We start from the raw sequence: 19535 nt of genomic DNA on the forward strand, positions 1-19535 counted from the left end.
AACACTATATGGTCTCATACATTTGGGGAATATAAAAAATAGTGAAAGGAAATAAAAGGGAAAGGAGAGAAAATGAGTGGGAAATATCAGTGAGGGTCACAGAACATGAGAAACACCTAACTCTGGGAAACGAACAAGTGGTAGTGGAAAGGGAGGTGGGCGGGGGGTTGGGGTAACTGGGTGATGGGCACTGAGGGGGGCACTTGATGGAATGAGCACTGGGTGTTATGCTAGATGTTGGCAAATCAAACTCCAATAAAAAATATATATACAAAATAAATAAGAGCATTAGAAAAAAATGGGCAAAGGACAAATAAATATTTCTTTAAAGAAGATACACAAATGTTCTACAGACACGTGAAAAGATGTTCAACATTAATAATCATTAGGAAAATCCAATCCAAAACCACAATGAAATACCACCTTCAGGGATCCCTGGGTGGCGCAGTGGTTTGGCGCTTGCCTTTGGCCCAGGGCGCGATCCTGGAGACCCGGGATCGAATCCCACATCGGGCTCCCGGTGCATGGAGCCTGCTTCTCCCTCTGCCTGTGTCTCTGCCTCTCTCTCTCTCTCTGTGACTATCATAAATAAATAAAAATTAAAAAAAAAAAAAGAAATACCACCTTCACACTCAGTGAAATACTATAATAAAAACAGTAACAAAGAGAAAACAACAAGTGTTAGCAAGGAACCCTGACACATTGCTATTGGAAATGTAAAATGATGTAGCTACTCCAGAAGATAGCTGATTAGTTAGTTCCTGAAAAAGTGAAACAAATTACCACATGACCCACAAAGCCACCCACATCTACGTATATGCCTGAAAGATTTGAAAACTGGTCTTCAAAAATTACTTGTACACAAATGATCATAGCAGGGCTATTCACATTAAAAGTTAGAAACAATTCAAATGCCCATCAATAAAGAATGCATTAAAAATTGGGTATTAGTAGCTGAGTTTTGGAGGAGTCAAAAGTTATACATGGACAGGGCATGTGGGTGGCTCAGCAGGTTAAACATTCAACTCTTGATTTCAGCTCAGGTCATGATCTCAAGGTTGTGAGATGATCTCCTGAGCATGGAGCCTGCTTAAGATTCTCTCTAGCTCCCCGCTACTGCATCTCTCCTACTTCTCTTTTAAAAAACCAAAAAGAGAGAAAGAGTTACAAATAGACTTTCAACTATACCAGGGGAGGGGATCAGCACCACAATCCCTGTATTATTTGAGTCAACTATTTATATAATACATACCCATAATATTACACAGCTATATATATTTTAGTTCTTCCTTAGTGATTACTCTGGAGATTACACTTAACATCTTGAATACCTACTTATTTTCGATAGCACACAAATATTTTCAATAGCATACAGATATAATTAAATATTACTTAACCATAAAAAGAAATGCAGTACTAATACATGCTACATTGTATATGAACCTTGAAAACATTATGCTAAGAGAAAGAGGCCAGACACAAAAAGTCACATATTGTAGGACTCTGTTCATAAGAAATGTGTAGAACAGGTAAATCAGCGGAGACAGAAAGTCAATTAGTGGTTGCCAAGGACTAGGGGAAAGAAAAACAGGGAGTAACATAAGGTTTTCTTTTGGCTTGATGAAAATGTTTTATACTAGATAGAGATGACAATCACACAACAACGTGAATGAACTGAATGCCACTGAATTGTAAACTCAAATGGTTATTTTGTTATCGGAATTTTACTTCCATAAAATACTAAATATTTAGAACAACACAAAAAGAGAGGACTAAATTGAGCTCAGTAAAATATAAGTAAATGGCACAGTAAGGGCAGATCCTTATAGCTAAGTAATGGGAGAAACAATATGAAACTGAAAGCCTAAAATAAAAATACTATGAACATTGATATTCTGTAGAGTAGTGTAGCAACTGGTAGGTATTAGGAAAAGTGGATCCAAAAAAGGAGATCCAAAAAAATTAAAAATACAAAAATAAATAACATTTGAGGAATCTGGACTGTATGGAGAAGAATGAAACAGTGTTTTAAAAGGTGAACACAATGGTTGGGAAGGACCAGCAAGGCCTGGAGAACCAGAGTAATCATGCAAAAGGCTGTTGCTATAATCAAGGAATTGGAAAAAGGAAATATATTTACAGTACTATACTTAATCTTTACAGAAAAAATCCACACGTAAGTGGACCTGGGCCTTGTGAAAAGTGAAAGCAAGCAAAAGATAGACTTTAGTAAGAAATTTAAAAAGTTAATTTGGCATCCCACTGTATATGTAAAATGATCGAGAGAAATCAATTTCCAAGAACTCAAAAATTATCAATGAGAAGAAAAATGGGAAGATATTCCTTGAAGATTGTTCTAAGAATTCAAGAATTACAAGTAAGAGGAACAATGGCATGGGGATTTATTTGTGGAGAAAAGACTGGTTTAGGATTTAAAGGATTCAGATTCTGCCATGGCAGAAAAAGGGTTAATATAAAAATAATCACTTACAATAAATATTTTTGCTACTTATGCTAAAAAATATCAGCCTTTCTTCAGTGACGAAGGCTCTCTTATGGGTTGAATCAGATATCTGAAAAGTTCATATATTGAAGTTTGAATCCCAAGTATCTCAAAATATTACTCAATTTGGAAGAGGGGTCTTTACAAAGATAATTAGTAAAGATGAGGTTATACTGGAGTAGAGTGGGCCCAATACAATATAACTCATATCCTCGTATAAAGGGAAAATTTAGGCACAAACACAAGTACAGTGCCATATGAAGACAACCAGTCATGAGGGTGATGCTTCTATAAGGCAAGGAATGCCCAAAACCATCAGTAAACCATCGGAAGCTAGGAGACACACGGAAGAGATTCTTTCTTACAACCTTCAAATAGAACCAATCCTTCTAACACCTTGATCTTAGACTTTTAGCCTCCAGAACTATGAGACAGTACTTCTCTGTTGTTTAAGCAGCCAATTTATGGTACTGTTTTTATGGCAGTCCCAGCAAACTAGTGGTGACTCCTTTTACTTCTAATATTTAGCAGTTAAATGTAATTTATTATTAACTTTGAAAATGTACCTCCAAAAATAAGTTATAAAAATAATGACACATGGGTATACAATTCAAATCAGTATACAAACCTGTAGTTCAGTAATAACTGTTTTATGCCTCTTGTTACATTCAATCTTTTCAACTCGTGTTTTTAATTCCGCCAAAGTCTTATCAAATACAGCACACTGTAGCGCACACAATTTTTCTTCCAGCAACCACTGTACAACCTAAAGAGAAATATTTTTCTTTTTTACAGCAAGGAAGACATTTTAGCAAGCAGTAAACAGTAAACATTCTTAAGGACTAATAAGACAGTACTAATGTATTGATTAGCTTAATGTGAAAACATGCCAGCATTCAGAACACAATGTTATCTGCTGAAAGCCTCTACTTCTACATATATATCTACTATGATAGAATTACATAAAAACAAAATTTCCAGGGACCTGGGTGGCTCAGTATCAGTTAAGCGTCTGCCTTACGGCAAGATCCTGATCCCAGGGTCCTAGGATCAAGCCCCCATCAGGTTCCCTGATCAGCAGGGAGCCTGCTTCTTCCTTGCCCTCTGCCTGCTGCTCCCCCTGCTTATACTCTCTCACTCTCTGTCAAATAAATAAATAAAATCTTTTTATTTCCAGAGGGTGAGATTATAATTTCCAGAAGGTGAAATTTTATAAATAATTTTAAATTGAAGTTTTAATATTTATTTCTAACACCTTCTACTGTGATTCAAAGGAGGTCAGTTAAAGGACCAGTTTTTAAAATTTCTAATCTGTTGCAGATATTTTGGTGAGACACTAAGAATATCACTGCACTATGAAATTTCTATAAAATATTTTTAAATACCTTACAATTTACATTATCTTATGGATCTATAACAAATAAATAAAATTAAAATCTTTTTAAAAAAGGACTAAATAAGCACTGTTACTTCCACATGACAAACTTTAAAAGCAAACTTTTAAAGAAAAACAGCACCTTTTTATTGCCTCACAAATTAATTGCCTTTTTCTCATGTGAGTATACTGTATGTTAGTGGAAGAAAGACACTGGTCTAAAACCTGTTATTTATAATTTTATCATTAAATCTGTAAGACTGTAAAAAATTAATTTCACTCAACTTTCATATTCCTCTTAAAGAGCATTTGTCATAAACACCTGTTAACACATTCTGGAAAAAAAATATATATGTATATATATTTTTTTAATTTCTATCTAACTCTAGTCTAATAGATATAGGCAGATGTTTTCAAAGTCTGTATTTTAAATTCTTCCTTTCCCTAGTCATTCTAAAGCCCTGTCTCTACTTTTTTTTAACAGTGAGCCTAAAGAACATAACAAAGATTTACAAAGTAGGAGCTTACAACCATGAAATCAGCTTATAATAAAGATTAAGTAAAAAAAGATTATGAAGAAGGTTAAAATATAAGACTCTAATATTTCCACTAAAGTTCAATATAGGGGATCCCTGGGTGGCTCAGCGGTTTAGCACCTGCCTTCGGCCCGGGGCGTGATCCTGGAGACCTGGGATCAAGTCCCATGTCAGGCTCTCTGTATGAAGCCTGCTTCTCCCTCTGCCTGTGTCTCTGCCTGTCTCTGTCTCTGTGTGTCTCTCACGAATAAATAAATAAAATCTTTTTAAAAAATAAAGGCCAATATAAAAGAAAAAAATATGAACTCTTTAAGAATCAGAAAGTTTTTAAAATTAAATTAAGAATAATAAGATCAACCACTTTGTTCAAGTTCTATGAAAAACCTAAATATGTCAGTAAAATACAGAATAATGTCAAAAACCTAAAAGAATAAAAACAGTCATGCTTTTTATTTAATATGGTTTTTAACTTATAACCTGTAATACCTTTTGTAGCTTCTGATTAATATCTCCTTTAGCTGTAATCTTCACTTGAAATTCTGCTTCATACTCTTCTTCCATATATCGACGACGTTTAGACTGTACATTGTCCATGTCCTCTGATTTAGAACGTTTTCTTCTAGAAAATTCACCTCAGAACAAAAAGTATAATGATTAGTCAGGTTTGCATTATAGACCCTAATGCCTCTTTTCTGTTCTCAACAAAATATTATTTCTATCTATCATAATACTATTTCAATCAGTTATTTTATGAATTATTTTTGAAATTAGAAAAGTGGATAGGTAACTTTTAAACTCTGAACTTGAAATGATTTTCAATATGCTACACAAGAACTCCCTCATGACTAAGCAATGTATAACATAAACATAAAACATTCTTTCCTTGGAAGTATATGAAGATGGAGAATCACCTAAAATATCAATATGAGATTAGAAGAAATAATCTCGTATTCATTCCCTTAGCTAAATAGTGAACATGAGTCCTCTGATAAAATGTAATACTCATTCTCATGTCATAGATTTCTAACTGTACAAAGATTTAATTATTTAATTCTTCCTCTTCAATACATTTTTTTCTCAGTAAATTTAGAAAAAAAATTCTTAATTATTAGCCTTAGGAAAATAACATAAGACTAGTTATTCTTTTTTCTTTTTGAAGATTTATTTATTTGAGAGAGAGAAAAAAACTCATATACTTGCAAAGGGGGAGGGGCAGAGGGAGAGAAGAGAATTTCAAGCCGACTCCCTGCTGAGCAGGGAGCCAACACAGGGCTGAATCCCAGGACCCTCAAATTAAGACTCTCAGAATTTGACTAGAGCCAAAATCACAAGTCAAACACTTAACTGAGCCACCCAGGCACTCAAGGCTAGTTATTTTTAACATATCATAATGAATTCCAAGTAAATAAAAATAATAAAATTTCTATCATTATAAAAGTAAATTTGGTAAAGATATTCAAAGATCTTCACTTAGAAAATTTATATTTCAAATACTGATAACATTCAAGAGATCATAAGTAAATTTCATCTGTTTTTTTTCAATATATAAAAAGTAAAAATACTAAAATCTCTACTTATTAAAGGGAAACATCCTTATGTGACCATAAGTATCCCTCTTTGCTTTTCTCTATATCCATGTATCTATATGCTTACTTTTAAATCCAGTTCTACTCTAGAACTTCTCTTACAATCATAACTTATATAGTCAGACATGGAAACCAGAATGACAAGGAGACACAGAACCTAGGTTTACTGACTTCTAGTCCAATGATAATCTTATAAACATAACGACACCCAGTCCCATCAAGTCCTCCTTCCTGTGAAACTTAGGAAACTTAAGGAGACAGACACGGATTGTAATTGACTTCTATCACCCCCGACAAAATTTTTATAGTCTCACACTCTAAACATAAATCTAAAACAATCTACCTCAATACATTAAGGTAGTACCTTATTAAATATTAAACATCTTTCTTATAGAATAATGAAAAGTATAAAAAAATAAAATACTAAAGTATATGAAATAATACTTTTAAAAATCCTTGGGTTAGCAATCAACAAAATTATTTAATTATGTTTACTAAAACCACAAACTTTTTAAATCATCTCATAGAAAGGAAATATATTCCACAGCCTTAAAAAAAGAAACAATGAATTACTATTTTTCTAAACTAGTTCAGGTTTTTTTGTACATGCTTACTTTTCTCAGAAGGTCTTTCATCTTCATTTATTACTTGCTCTTCTTCCTCAGGTTTGCTGTCCTTTTCATTAGTTTCTACTTCTGCTATAACAAAAAATGGAAAAGGAAATCTTACTTCCATTAGAATTCACAGCAGCTCATTCTAATTTATAATTTTAGTGTTATCTATCCAGTCAATAAACTTCTACAAAATCAGTCTCAAAATATGAAATTTTAGGACTAAAAAGGGAGCATGGCATGGATTGGCAGAAATGAATGACCAAGTCCACTTTCAAATGACATTACAGGGACATCTGGGTGGCTCAGGCAGTTAACTATCTGCCTTCAATTCAGGTCATGATCCCAGTGTTCTGGGATCAAGCCCTGTGTTATTGGACTTCCTTCTCAGTGAGGAGCCTGTTTCTCCCTCTCCCTCTGCCATTCTCCCAGCTTGTGCTCTCTGGCTCTCTGTCAAATACGTAAATAAAATCTTTTTTAAAAAATGCTTACAAATTCATAAAAAGCTCTTAAACATGGAAAAACTAACAGTATAAATTTTAAAAGAAAGAATCTTACTTAGTAGTTTACTGTCAATAATAGATAACTAAAATCTATTGTAAAACATTTAGATTCCATTATATTGAACTATTAAAACTGCAATACTACAGTGATAATTTCAAAAAAAATTACAAAGTACTGCCAAATTCAAAACATCTAACATTTCAACCAGGCACATTAAATCACTAAGTTACTTTAATAGTTGTAAGATAGTTTATAAAATAGAAATGGATAAGCTATTATAAAGATAACAAAAGTTCAACTTCCCCACTGCAACTGGCTCGCTCCCCAGGGCTTTCAATAAAGCATGCTGTTTCATCATATTCTGCAACCAAAATTAAATACATCATCACAAGGAATATAACATTATACAAAGATTCTGAAATGGCATTTCTTCTCTAAAAGCCAGGCACCCCTACTAAAACTATTTTTAAACTTTAAAATAAAGTATTAAAAATAAATGGAAATAAATAAAATAAATATTATAAAATTAACTTTCCATTTAACTATACTCATTAGAAATATTTTAGGATCTCATCCCTCCAACTCCAGTTTCAATGAAATGAAAATTTCTTTTGCTTCCTTGTGGAGTCCAAACAAATTATAAAGCAATTTTTTCTATATAGTTTTCCAAATCTTCTTGATTGGAATACTGAGGATGGTGACTCCTGAGCTTCCTAGTCCCCAGAGTATCCAGAGACATAGAATTACTGGGTTGCTTTTTATTTGAAAAATTATTGCTCCACTCAAAAAACATAATTAGTTATGGCTCCAATCAGAGTAACTACAAGCTAGATCAGCCATAACAAAGCAGAGCAACTGGCCTGCCAATTTGGTCTCTTTTATGTGTATGTTAGCTCCCTCTCCTCTTATAAATAGATCAAACTTAGCTTGAACTTCTTCCATTTTCTCAGCAACCTCGTATCACCCAATTCCCATTTTCCAGATATGCTTGGAAGAAATGGCTAGATTTTCAACACTTTAAAACAGTTATTGGAATTTTAAAATAGAATTAAAATTTATACGTGAGTTTTATTTAGTGGAAAGAACTTGGGATAAGAAAAATGGTTCTACAGAAAGGAACAAGGCCTCTATGTTTAATTTTTTGTTCACAAAACCTCTATAAAATCTGAGAGTGGATCTGCTTTAACCCAGAATAATAATCAAAAGCCCATGTACATAGACATCTTTACATAATCTCAAGTACTTCAAGAGATGTCTGAAACTCATCCAAATACGTAGGTTAAGACTGTCTTTTTTTAGAATCTGTCCTCATTCATAGTTTCTGCTATAATTCCTATAGTACTAGGTACAGATTTATTGCAAATTAGACCATTTTCATATATAGTTCTACATGTGGCATTCTTTCCTTTCAGCTAGACTAGACAACAGTAAGCTCACTAAGAGCAGGTACTGTATCTTTTATTTTTGGTAACCCTATAAACTTTGGGAAAGAGCTGAGACAAAGCAGATGTTTAATACCTATATGATAATCATTATCTTAAATAAGACTTCATAAAATAAAGGTGGAAAAAATGTACTTTTTCCATTCTTCCACTGAAAAAATAAATATTTTCAGTCTTGTGAACCGACCATATGGTCTCTGATGCAACTACTTAACTCTGTCCATGTAGCAGGAAGCAGTGATAAACAATATGTAATATGTAAACACATGAGCATGGTTTTATTGCAAAAATAATTTATTGACAGAAACAGAGCCTATAGGCTATGGTTTGTCAATCTGTCTGAAACTGACTCTTTGAGAATATTTAAAACAAAACAAAAAATCCCTATGGATTAATTAAAGATAATATATACTTTAGCAAAATGGACAAAGTACATGAACAGGCAATTTATAGATAAGGAAATAAAAATGGTCAATAAACATATAAAAATTTTCAACCTTACAAGACATATCAGAAAAATGTGGCATTAAAAATTTTTGAGTTGGCACGCCTGGGTGACTCGGTGGTTTAGCACCTGCTTTTGGCCCAGGGCGTGATCCTGGAGTCCTGGGATCAAGTCCCACATCGGGCTCCCTGCATGGAGCCTAGTTCTGCCTCTGTCTCTCTCTCTCTCTGTCTCTCATGAATAAATAAATAAAATCTTTTTATAAAAAATGTTTTTAAGTTTTATTTAACCAATACAAACTTCCAAATAATATCTCCTACAGTGAATTTTTGTGAACCCTTTTAAAGCACAACTTGGGGGGAAAAGTTATATTTTACTAATTCCAATTTTCTTCCCATCCTCTCTGAAACCCAATCTCAATTAGGTTTTCAATTCCACCACCTCGTGTCAAGGTCACAAATGGATCTTCAGGTTATTAAATATTTGTCTTCCATCCTACTGGAACAAACAGTAGCATTTAATACATAAACAGAGTTGGGTTGATTATTCCTTCCTCCTTGCAACTTCCTCTTTATTTGACATCTAAGATATCAGAATTTCTTGTTTTTCTTTCTACCAGAAAAGCTGTTCTTCCTTTTCTTTTTGGTTAACATACTCATTTTTTTTTATTATTATTGAAGTATAGTTGATATAAGAGCTACTCTTTCTTGGTCTCCTTTGCTGGTTCTTCTTCTTCATCTCCCAACCTCTAAACACTGGAATTTCAAAAGCTCAGTTCTTGTACCTATTCTTATCTCCATTTATACTCCCTGAGGTGATCTCATCTAGTCATTCAACTTCAACTAAGGTCTATATGCTATCTACTCCTAAATTTTTCTAGATAGTCCAAGTCTCTGTCCTGAAATACCCATATCTAACTTGGGCAGCAATAGTCATTCGTAACTGATGTTCTTCCTATACTTCCCTTTCCAAAATCTGCTTCTTTGATCTTCCTCAACTCTGAAAAGAAAAACCTGCAATTTCTACACCAATATACAGGAATATGAGGTTCCCACAGAAAAGTTAAATACAATAAGAAACAAATGAATGTAAGTGGATTGAGATAATAAAGAACTTCAGCTGAACACAATGAACATTGGCAATAAATTATCAATAAATTTTAATTAACTAAACCACAGTAATTCTATCACTACTAACCTAAACTAAAAACAGACAAACCCCATGAAATTCTATTCCTGTGCAATTACCCTCATAAGCACTTATATTTATCTTAAAGAGCCAATGAATAGGGAAAAACAAATCAACCAGATACATTTTTCATTTGAAATAAAATTTGGAGGGAAACTGTAATCAAAATTTAGTGTAAAGTATAGCTTAATCTAAAACAGATTTTCAATGTTAAGGAATAGCAATGTTTATGCAATTAAAAAGTAGTTGGGGAAGAGCTCTCTCTCCTATTTCTCTATTAAGAAATAGAATGAGAGGGAAGCCTGGATGGTTCAGTGGTTGAGCATCTGCCTTTGGCTCATGTTGTGATCCCGGGCTTCTGGAATCGAGTACCACATCAGGCTCCCAAGGGGGAGCCTGCTTCTCCCTCTGCCTATGTCTCTACGTCTCTCTGGGCCTCTCATGAATAAATAAAATCTGAAGAAAGAAGAAAAGGAAAGAAAGAAAGAAAAGAAAGAAAAAGAAAAAGAAAAGAAAGAAAAGAAGAAAGAAAAAGAAAGAAAGAAAGAAAGAAAGAAAAAGAGAAAGAAAGAAAGAAAAAAAGAAAGAAAGAAAGAAAGAAAGAAAGAAAGAAAGAAAGAAATAGAATGAGAAAGGCCAAGAAGGATGAAAAAATGGAGAATGCTGTAGCCCAAAAGCTAAAGAAGTGTCTCAAGAGGGAGGGACTATTAAAAGAGACTATCCAAGTGTGAGACAATAGACAAAATTTTGGATTTAAATCCCTGGATTTAACAATATGAACATCAATGTCACTTCACTGAGAATAAGGATGGGGGACTGGCAAGATGAAAATCAAAATTCAATTAAATTGAAGAATAAGTAGGAGGAAAAAAACACTGCTAGCCTATTAACAGACCTTGAAGAATGACTATGAAAGAGAGGAATGAGATGGAACAGAAGCTAGAGAAAGAATACACGGCATGGAAAGTGAATGGAAGATAAACTAAGGCATGTACCTCTTGTACTGCTGTTTAAACTTGTCCAGAGGTATCTTTATTTTCCTGGCCTTCTTAATAAACGTATTATCATCTTAATCCTCTAATGAGTATCAGTTATCATACAGTACTATGTAACAACATGACAGTATCTTTAGGCCTACTTAGTTTATCTGCAATTCTTTCTTAGGTCTTTCTTTTAGTACTATAAAATTAAAATGGCTTTTTTATTTGCTGTTATCTTTATTTCTTATTGCTGCTCGAAGCTATCATAACTGTTATATTTAAAACAAATTGGCTAAAGAAGTACCTGAAATGACAGAGGCTTATGTTTTCCTATTAGTACAGCACATAAATGTTAGTAGCTATAGGGAAGAGGTAGTCCCCAGTACTTCAGTTTATAATTCCGTGCTCTGAAAACATTAAAAATTAGTCCAAGAATACTAGGGGTCCTGGGATAAGGCCCCGCATTGGACTCTGCTCAGCAGGAAGTCTGTTTCTTCTCCCTCTGTCCCTTCAGCCCCTTTGAGCTCTCTCAAATACATAAATAAAACCCCCGCCAAAAAATTATGAAAGTAATAACTCAGAAGGTACGCATGTACTATAGTCCTCCCTTATCTGCAGGGACTATGTTCCAAGAACCCTAGTGGATGCCTGAAACCATGGATAGTACTGAAGCCTCTGTTTTTTCCTATACATATATACTTACGATATAGTTTAATTTATAAATTAGGCACAGATGAATAATTCAATAATTATAAAAAGTATACTGTGATAAGTTATATAAATACGGTCTCTCAAAATTTTACTGTACTACATTCATAGATCTTATGATGATGTGAAGTGTTAAAATGCGCATGTGATGAAATGAAGTAAGATGAATGACATAGGCATTGTGATGCACCATTAGGCTACTACTGACCTAGAAAGTTACTACTACTAAGAAAAAGTCAGAGAAGAATAACCTGCTTTCAAACCAGGGTTGACTGTGGATAACAAACTGCAGAAACTGAAATCACTGATAAAAAGGGACTAGTGTAACACATTCCACTCCCATGTAAAGAGAACAGAGTACACTTTTAAGACCCATGAAGAAACTACACCACAATGCATTATACACAAAACTTCCTTGGGAGGGGGCGGGGTAGGGCAGGAAATAAAAGTTTAGTTACCAGCTAAGAAATTAAATCTATCACTACACTTACTCTGCTACTAGCATACAATCAAGATAAAAGTCTAAAAGTAACCGGGGCACCTGGGTGGCTCAGTTGCTTAAGCATCTGTCTTCAGCTCAGGTCATGATTGTGGAGTCCTGAGATTCAGCCTTGTGCCTGGGGCTCCTTGCTCAGCAGAGTCTGCTGCTCCCTTTCCCACTACCCCTCCACCACACCCCACTTGTAATCTCTTTCTCTCTCACGTTATTCTCTCTCTCTCAAATAATCTTTTAAATTAAAAAAAAAAGTAACCAAAAATAAATGCAAGTTTGAATTTTCAAAGTATGCAACATGGATGGGTGGCTTAATAGTCATCTCTTGGCATTTAACAGCATTGAGTGGGAAGGATGGTCTCTAATATCAAAACCCTGGCATAAAGGTAAAATGTATAAACTCATTAAATAACAATCTGCAATTTGCTATGAGTATTAAAAGGTTTTCTAAGTACTTATCCCAATACCACTCTCTCTATAAATACTTATTAAATGAATGAGTTAAGGTCATCTTACATATGGTTACTTATTATCTTTCCAAAATCTATCTTCATTATGTCATTCTCCTCTGCCTAGAATCATCTAATGGCTCCCAAGTACTATCAGAACGCTTTAGCATTGTAACCAAGGTTCTCCATGATACACTTCTCTCACATTATTGATTATTCACTTACTCCACAAATATTTACTGAGCACTGATTATAAGACAAGCATTATTTTAGCCTTAAGATGGTGGCTCAGAGCAAGTGTGATGATAGTAGATGATAAAATAGACTGAATTCTAAATCTACTCTGAAGGCAGAGCCAATGAGATTTCCTGATAGACTGATGAGATATGAAACACAAGAAAAAAATAATGCTTCCAAGAGTTTTGGCCTAAGCAAGTAGGATGAAGCTACAATTAAGAGGGATTATCTTCACTAAAACTCTGTATTATACATATAGTGAAAAGAAAGTGCTTTCCTAAATGCATCTATGTTTTTATAAAGTTACCCTTTTCTAAACTCCCAGAATACCAATTTACCATTATTACTGTATTCACAGCCTTGTATTTAATGTTCTGCGATTGAATTCTTGTCTGCATTCTAAGGGCAAGTACTAAATTTTATCTTTAAACCCCCAAAACCAAGAACAGCCTGGTTTGTCTCTCTATAAAGCTTTAATAAATGAATAAATGATCTTTGGAAATGAAGACATCTTTTAAGAAGAAAAAATCTTTACTTCCAAAAACTGGTAATGATATATTGGGGGGAAAAACATCCCTGAGTCTCCTAGGCCTGTCTCTTATTTCTTCTGAACAAACTAGAAATCAAATGCTGTGTTTCATGCTACAAGTTCACTCTTCTCACAGAGTTCTAAGGCTAAGAGTCTGGTGATACAATAAAAACATAAAGGTATTAATGCCACTCTCAAAAGAGTTGAGGAAATTTCAAATAGATTTCATGTTTGAGTTTGATCACAAAAGCAAAACACAATTTTTCTCATTCCTTGGAAAGATAGGCTTTTGAACCAACTATGAAGTTTATATACCTTTTATATAAAAGGGTTTGGAATTAAATCAAAGTAATAGGGATCCAACAAAAGAGAAGAACACAATCGAATAAAACAGAACTAAGTTACAGAGAAATCATTCAGAAGATGCGGAGGAAGAGAGTAGATTGGGTAGAATCTGAGTAGAATCAAGAAGACTGAGGAAGCAAATGGATGAAGTCTTTATGAAATAGATTATCAGTCATCAAGGTTTCTGATTCTAGCAATGGTTCTGTCATTCTGTAGACAAGGAATATTAGAGGAATCATATTTCACGAGAAAAATTAATTGTAAAATGTGATGTTACACTTGAAGCAAATAATTTAAACCAGTAGGCTTTTACACTGTAAATTGCTTGGTTGCTAAGTAATAGCAAGAACAACTGTTAGAACTTTGATCAATTATGTACTGACTTGAAATTGTTATCTCATGTGTTATGCTGGTCCATCTTATCTCTATCCTAGACTATAAGCCCCTTAAGGTCAAGGGCCATATTTTCCTATTATTTTACCTCCCTTCTTATCCATTCACATAATATTGCTCACAGAGTGGGTATAAATCTAAATTCTGTTAAGAATCTATGATGTTGGGGATCCCTGGGTAGCTCAGCAGCTTAGTGCCTGCCTTTGGCCCAGGGCCTGATCCTGGAGTCCTGGGATCAAGTCCCATGTCAGGCTCCCTGCATGGAGCCTGCTTCTCCCTCTGCCTGTGTCTCTGCACCCCCCCTCTCTCTATATATATATATGTATATCATGAATAAATAAAATCTAAAAAAAAGAATCTATGAAGTTTAGAGATCAAGAGATCATTCTAGTCACCATCGTTCTCAACTTTCTCTGCAGCTAAAAAAATTTAAAAATTCATAAGAATGCTATATTAAGCAATTTATTAAACCTAATCAAAATATTTAAAACTTAAGTAATATGCTAACCTGGAGAGCATGTTTCATTTTGTGATATAACTTCAGACTCATCTTTTTCACCAGAAAGATCCTCTTCATCAGAGAGGACCAAAAAGGCTTCTTTTGGCAAACTCTCACTGCTTTCTTGTTTAGATGGTGAACCAAAAGAACCTTCCATCTTCTCTTCCAAATCTGGATTTGTCTCATCAATTGGAAGGAGAGAAGTTTTAGAAAAGCAAGTAAGTTCATCTTCAGCAGGTGCAAGCTTTTCCAAAATAGGAATAATTTCATCTGTCTCCATAGAATCTGTATTTTCCAAGATAATTTCATTTTTGTCATCTTTTATAATATTTTCACTAATGGTTTCTACAAGGTCTGCAGAATTTTCTTCTTCATTCTTCTCACTTTGGTCAATTTCCATACTGCTGGAGATAGCCTCCTCTCTAAGAGCAGGTTCTGTGACAGCATCTTCCTTTACCTTCTTTTCATTTTCAGGAGGTAGATCTGAACAAATAACTGTATCATCTGTTTCCAGGGTTTCTTCATCAGCATCAATATTACTATCAGCTTTATTTTTCTCATCCAATGAGAAAATTTGGTCTAACTTTTCATCATCCCCATTTTTTTCAAGAAAATCATCACCTTTATTGCTACTAAGCTCTGTACTGTCAGTTTCAGGAACAGGTTCACAAACTGGTACAGAAGCTGGTTCAAAGGTGGGATCAGAGGTCAGTTCATCTGAAGTGGGTTCATCAGAGGCCAGATCACCAGAGGTTGGATCACCAGAGGCTAGATCACCAGAAGCCAGATCACTAGAGGGTGGATCATCAGAGGCCAATGCTCCAGAGGACAGATCACCAGAGGCTGAATCACCAGAGGCTGGATCACTGGAGATCGGTTCACCAGAGACTGATTCATCAGGGACTGATTCACCAGACACCAATTCACCAGAGAATGGCTCACTGGAAACTGTTTCACCAGAGACTATTTCACCAGAGGTGATATCACCAGAGGTGGGATCGCCAGAGGTGGGATCACCAGAGGCAAGATCACTAGAGGTGGGATCACCAAAGGTTAATACTTCAGAAGCCAGATCTTCAGGGGTTGAATCTCCAGACACTGGATCTCCCATAGCCAGATCAACAGAGGCTGGCTCATCAGAAGCTGGTTCAGCAGTCAGTTTACAAACTAGTTCAGGAGCTATATTATTAGTAGACAAAGGTTCATGCTTTAAATCATCATCCTGCTTGTTTTTTACATTAACATTTAAGGTACAGGACGTTTCTTTCCATTCTGATTTACTTTTTTCAGGGTCAAAACAAAGCTCTTCAATGCCATTCACCTCTTCTTTGTCATTAATATAATCCATATTTTCCAAAGGTGAGGTTGGGTCCAAATCTCCATTTTCATGGTTGCCATTTAACAGCTTAACATCAGCTTTCAACAGTTCTTCTTTGACCTTGTACACTGCTTCCAGTTGCTGACGATCACTCACTCTCATTGTTTTTCGAGCCTTAAAGACTTTTTTCTGAGGTTCTTCTATACTATCCATTTTGAATCTTTAAAAAGAGAAAGAGAGAGAGTTTAATAATTGAAACAGAAGCCACCTAATCATAGATGAACTGCAAACTGATCTTAACAAGCAAGTAGCCCTTAATGTAATTTTGAAATAATGACATATAGAAAGCATAATAATCCTTGCTATGTGTTAATTTTCTTATTAACTGGACTTATGTAATGTAAAATTGATGACAGGTATGAACCATACATAGAAGATCAATCATCATGAAGTACTAAAAAAATAAATAAATAAAAATAACTAGCTTTTTTGGGAGGACAGCAAGAGTCAGTCTTTAGAGCCATTCTTGGAGCCGGAACTATAACGTCCCCTCTTCCTCCACTTCCCATTTTGCAAACAATTAGGGCCATTCATCCCATTAAAAAAGAAAGAAGAAAGAAAAGAAAGAAAAGAAAGAAAGAAAGAAAGAAAGAAAGAAAGAAAGGGAAAAAGTGACTAGTTTCTAGTTTTCTCAGTAAGCTAATGAATTCAGAATCTAGAGGATATAGAAGCATAAAAAAAGTAAACGCAGTAAAAAAGTAGATGGAGAAAGAAAAAAGTATGAGAGACCAAAAGCAGTAGAGGAATGGGAAAGAGATATACATATAAGGAAAAAAAGAAAGGAAAATTAAGGAAAGATGGCATTTGCAATCAGGCATGTCTAAATTAACAGTACTATAAATATATTTACAAAAGATTACCATCCAAAAATTGCTAAGACAATTCTCAACAGGAAACATTCACATATCATATATTTGCAAATAATGCAAAGAGACTTGCATCTAAAAAATATAAAATACTATTACAACTGAATAACAACAAAAATAACCCAACTTCTAAATGGACAAAGTAACTGGGGTGCCTGGGTGGCTCAGTCATTAAGCATCTGACTCTTAATTTCAACTCAGGTCATATCAGGGTTGTGGAATCAAGCAGGGAGTCTACATGAAAAGTCTGCTTGAGGTTCTCTCCCTTTCCCTTTCCTCTGCTTCTCCCCACCCACCTCTGCTCAAGGGAACACAGACCCGTGCACGTGTGTGCATGCTCTCTCAATTTTTTTTAAATAGACAAAGTAATTAAATAGACATTTCTCTAAAAGATATACCAATTGCCAATAAACCAATGCTAATAAAACAGTAAAAAATGAAAAGATGCTCAACATTACTAGTCATCAGAGAAATATAAATCAAACTGCAATGAAATAACACTTCTTATACACCAGAATGGCTATAATCAAATAGAATAATGAGTATTGGTAAAGACACGGACAAACTGGAACCCTCACACAATGCTTGTGGGATTATAAAATGGTATAGCTGCTCTGGAAAAGTCTGGGAGTTCTGCATCATGCTAAACGTTAACGATTAATTTTCTACATTTCCTCTTTTGCAATACACATAAAGCTATAAATTTCCCTTTTAATGTTGCTTTAGCTGCAGTGCATATTTTGATGTGTTACATCTTCATTGTTGCTCTGCTAAAATATTTTCTAATTTCTCTTGTGATTTATTCTTTCACATGTTACTTAAAAGTTCCTTTAAAAAGGCATATATTATGACTATGTGAAGCTCATTAAAAAAAAATACAAGGTTGGTTTCAGTTTTTAAAAAATGAAGCAATGTAGATTATAAGTGAGTCATGAAGCATTATGGCTTTCTTTCAGGCCCAACCAAGGTGTCCATCTGATAAAACATATTATTTTCATATTACAATGTCTCAGAATGTAATCTTATTTAGACAGAGTCTTTGCAAAGGTAAACAAGATAAAGTAATGTCATTAGGGTAGGCCCTAATCCACTATGATTGGTATCCTTATAAAAAGGGGGAAATCTGGATATAGATATGCACACAGAGAGCCATGAAAAAACTGGAGTTTGGCTATCGCCAAGTCACAGCTAAGAGACAGGTCTGAAATAGGTCCTTCCTTAATCCCTGCATGGCCCTGGATTGCCTTCATTTCAAACTTTTAGCATCTAGAACTATGAGACAGTAAATTCCCTACTTAAGTAAAATAAGTAAGTAAGTAAATAAGTAAATAAATAAATAAATAAATAAATTTCAAGCAATGAATTCAAAATTCATTGCATAAACAGAACAGAGGATGAAAATAAACACAAGATCATATCTAAAGATACAGTACATTCATTTGACGAAATTCAACACTGACTCATAATTAAAACTCTCAGGAAACTAATAGAAGAAAACAAATGTAATAAAGTTATCTACAAAAAGAAAACTACAGATATAATACTTAATGGTAAATCAAGATCAGAACCAAGACAAGGATATTCCCTAATACCATTTCTATGTTAATATCTAGCCAGTGCAGTAAGGCAAGCAAAAGATGCAAGGGTTTCATCCTGGAGAAAACAACGTCACTAGTCTATAATGGAATAAAACGGAAGTCTTTTATGCACTCAGATATACAGGAAGCAAGGATATTGCTTTCACACTGGATATTTACCTGTAGGAATGATGGTTGCATACACTTGCTCTGGCTGCGGGGGGTGGGGGGGTGCTCGGAGAAGCAGCCTCTGACATCTGGGAACTTAATCTAAGGCTCACAGCTAGACCTCATTGTTACAAAATTGACTTGAAGCCATGTTGTTCTCCTTTTGAACATAACATCACCTCAATGTTCACATTAGACAAGTTCAATGTGCAACCTATAAAATATCAAACCTCTCTCTCTCTGACTAAATAAGCATGGCTACTTTGTTTTTAGTCAGTACAGCTTTATTTCTGTCCTCCCTTACAGATAAGATTTATTGAGATAACCAAGCATAGAATCGCTCCTACTTTCTGATAGCCCCCAATCCAAAGTAAAGCTCTATTTCTTCAAACTCTCCCCCAAATAACCCGATCTCTACTATATTAAACCCATAGCCTTGTTTCTAATATCCTCTTATTGACTGATGTGCCTCAGTTTCCCCCATGATAAGCATTCTTCCTCACTGCAACAAATAATAAATCCAACACATTCAATTACACATCTGATTCTGGTGTTCCATTGTTCTTTTTGGCTGAAAGGCATAAAACAAAGCCTAGCCTATTTGTTAGAGGCCAATACAGCTTAAGAACCTATCACTTTGTTACAGTACTTCTAGAATGTGGTACAATCTGCATTCATTTGCTCACTTTAAGCTAATTACTTACAATATATTTCTTAGTCTTC

At 34.5% G+C, this 19535-nt stretch overlaps 1 protein-coding gene across 26 annotated transcripts in view; it reads right to left on the reverse strand.

The window, feature by feature from the left end:
• ATF7IP (activating transcription factor 7 interacting protein) overlaps positions 1 to 19535 on the reverse strand; it is a 110862-nt gene that overhangs the window by 40333 nt on the left and 50994 nt on the right. For 12 of the 26 annotated variants that reach the window (XM_025995186.2, XM_072765970.1, XM_072765968.1 and 9 more), the window contains 4 exons: positions 14833 to 16361; positions 6615 to 6698; positions 4901 to 5046; positions 3132 to 3269 (listed from right to left, as the gene is read on the reverse strand). In XM_025995186.2, coding sequence (XP_025850971.2) covers positions 3132 to 3269; positions 4901 to 5046; positions 6615 to 6698; positions 14833 to 16354 — 1890 coding nt within the window. In that variant the 5' untranslated portion in view covers positions 16355 to 16361. Of the gene's footprint in view, positions 1 to 3131; positions 3270 to 4900; positions 5047 to 6614; positions 6699 to 14832; positions 16362 to 18824; positions 19453 to 19535 lie in introns of those variants that run through there. The other 14 variants (XM_072765976.1, XM_072765978.1, XM_072765969.1 and 11 more) reach the window with 3 other exon arrangements.

Source organism: Vulpes vulpes, chromosome 8 (assembly GCF_048418805.1).
Source record: "Vulpes vulpes isolate BD-2025 chromosome 8, VulVul3, whole genome shotgun sequence".
Classification (NCBI taxonomy): domain Eukaryota; kingdom Metazoa; phylum Chordata; class Mammalia; order Carnivora; family Canidae; genus Vulpes; species Vulpes vulpes.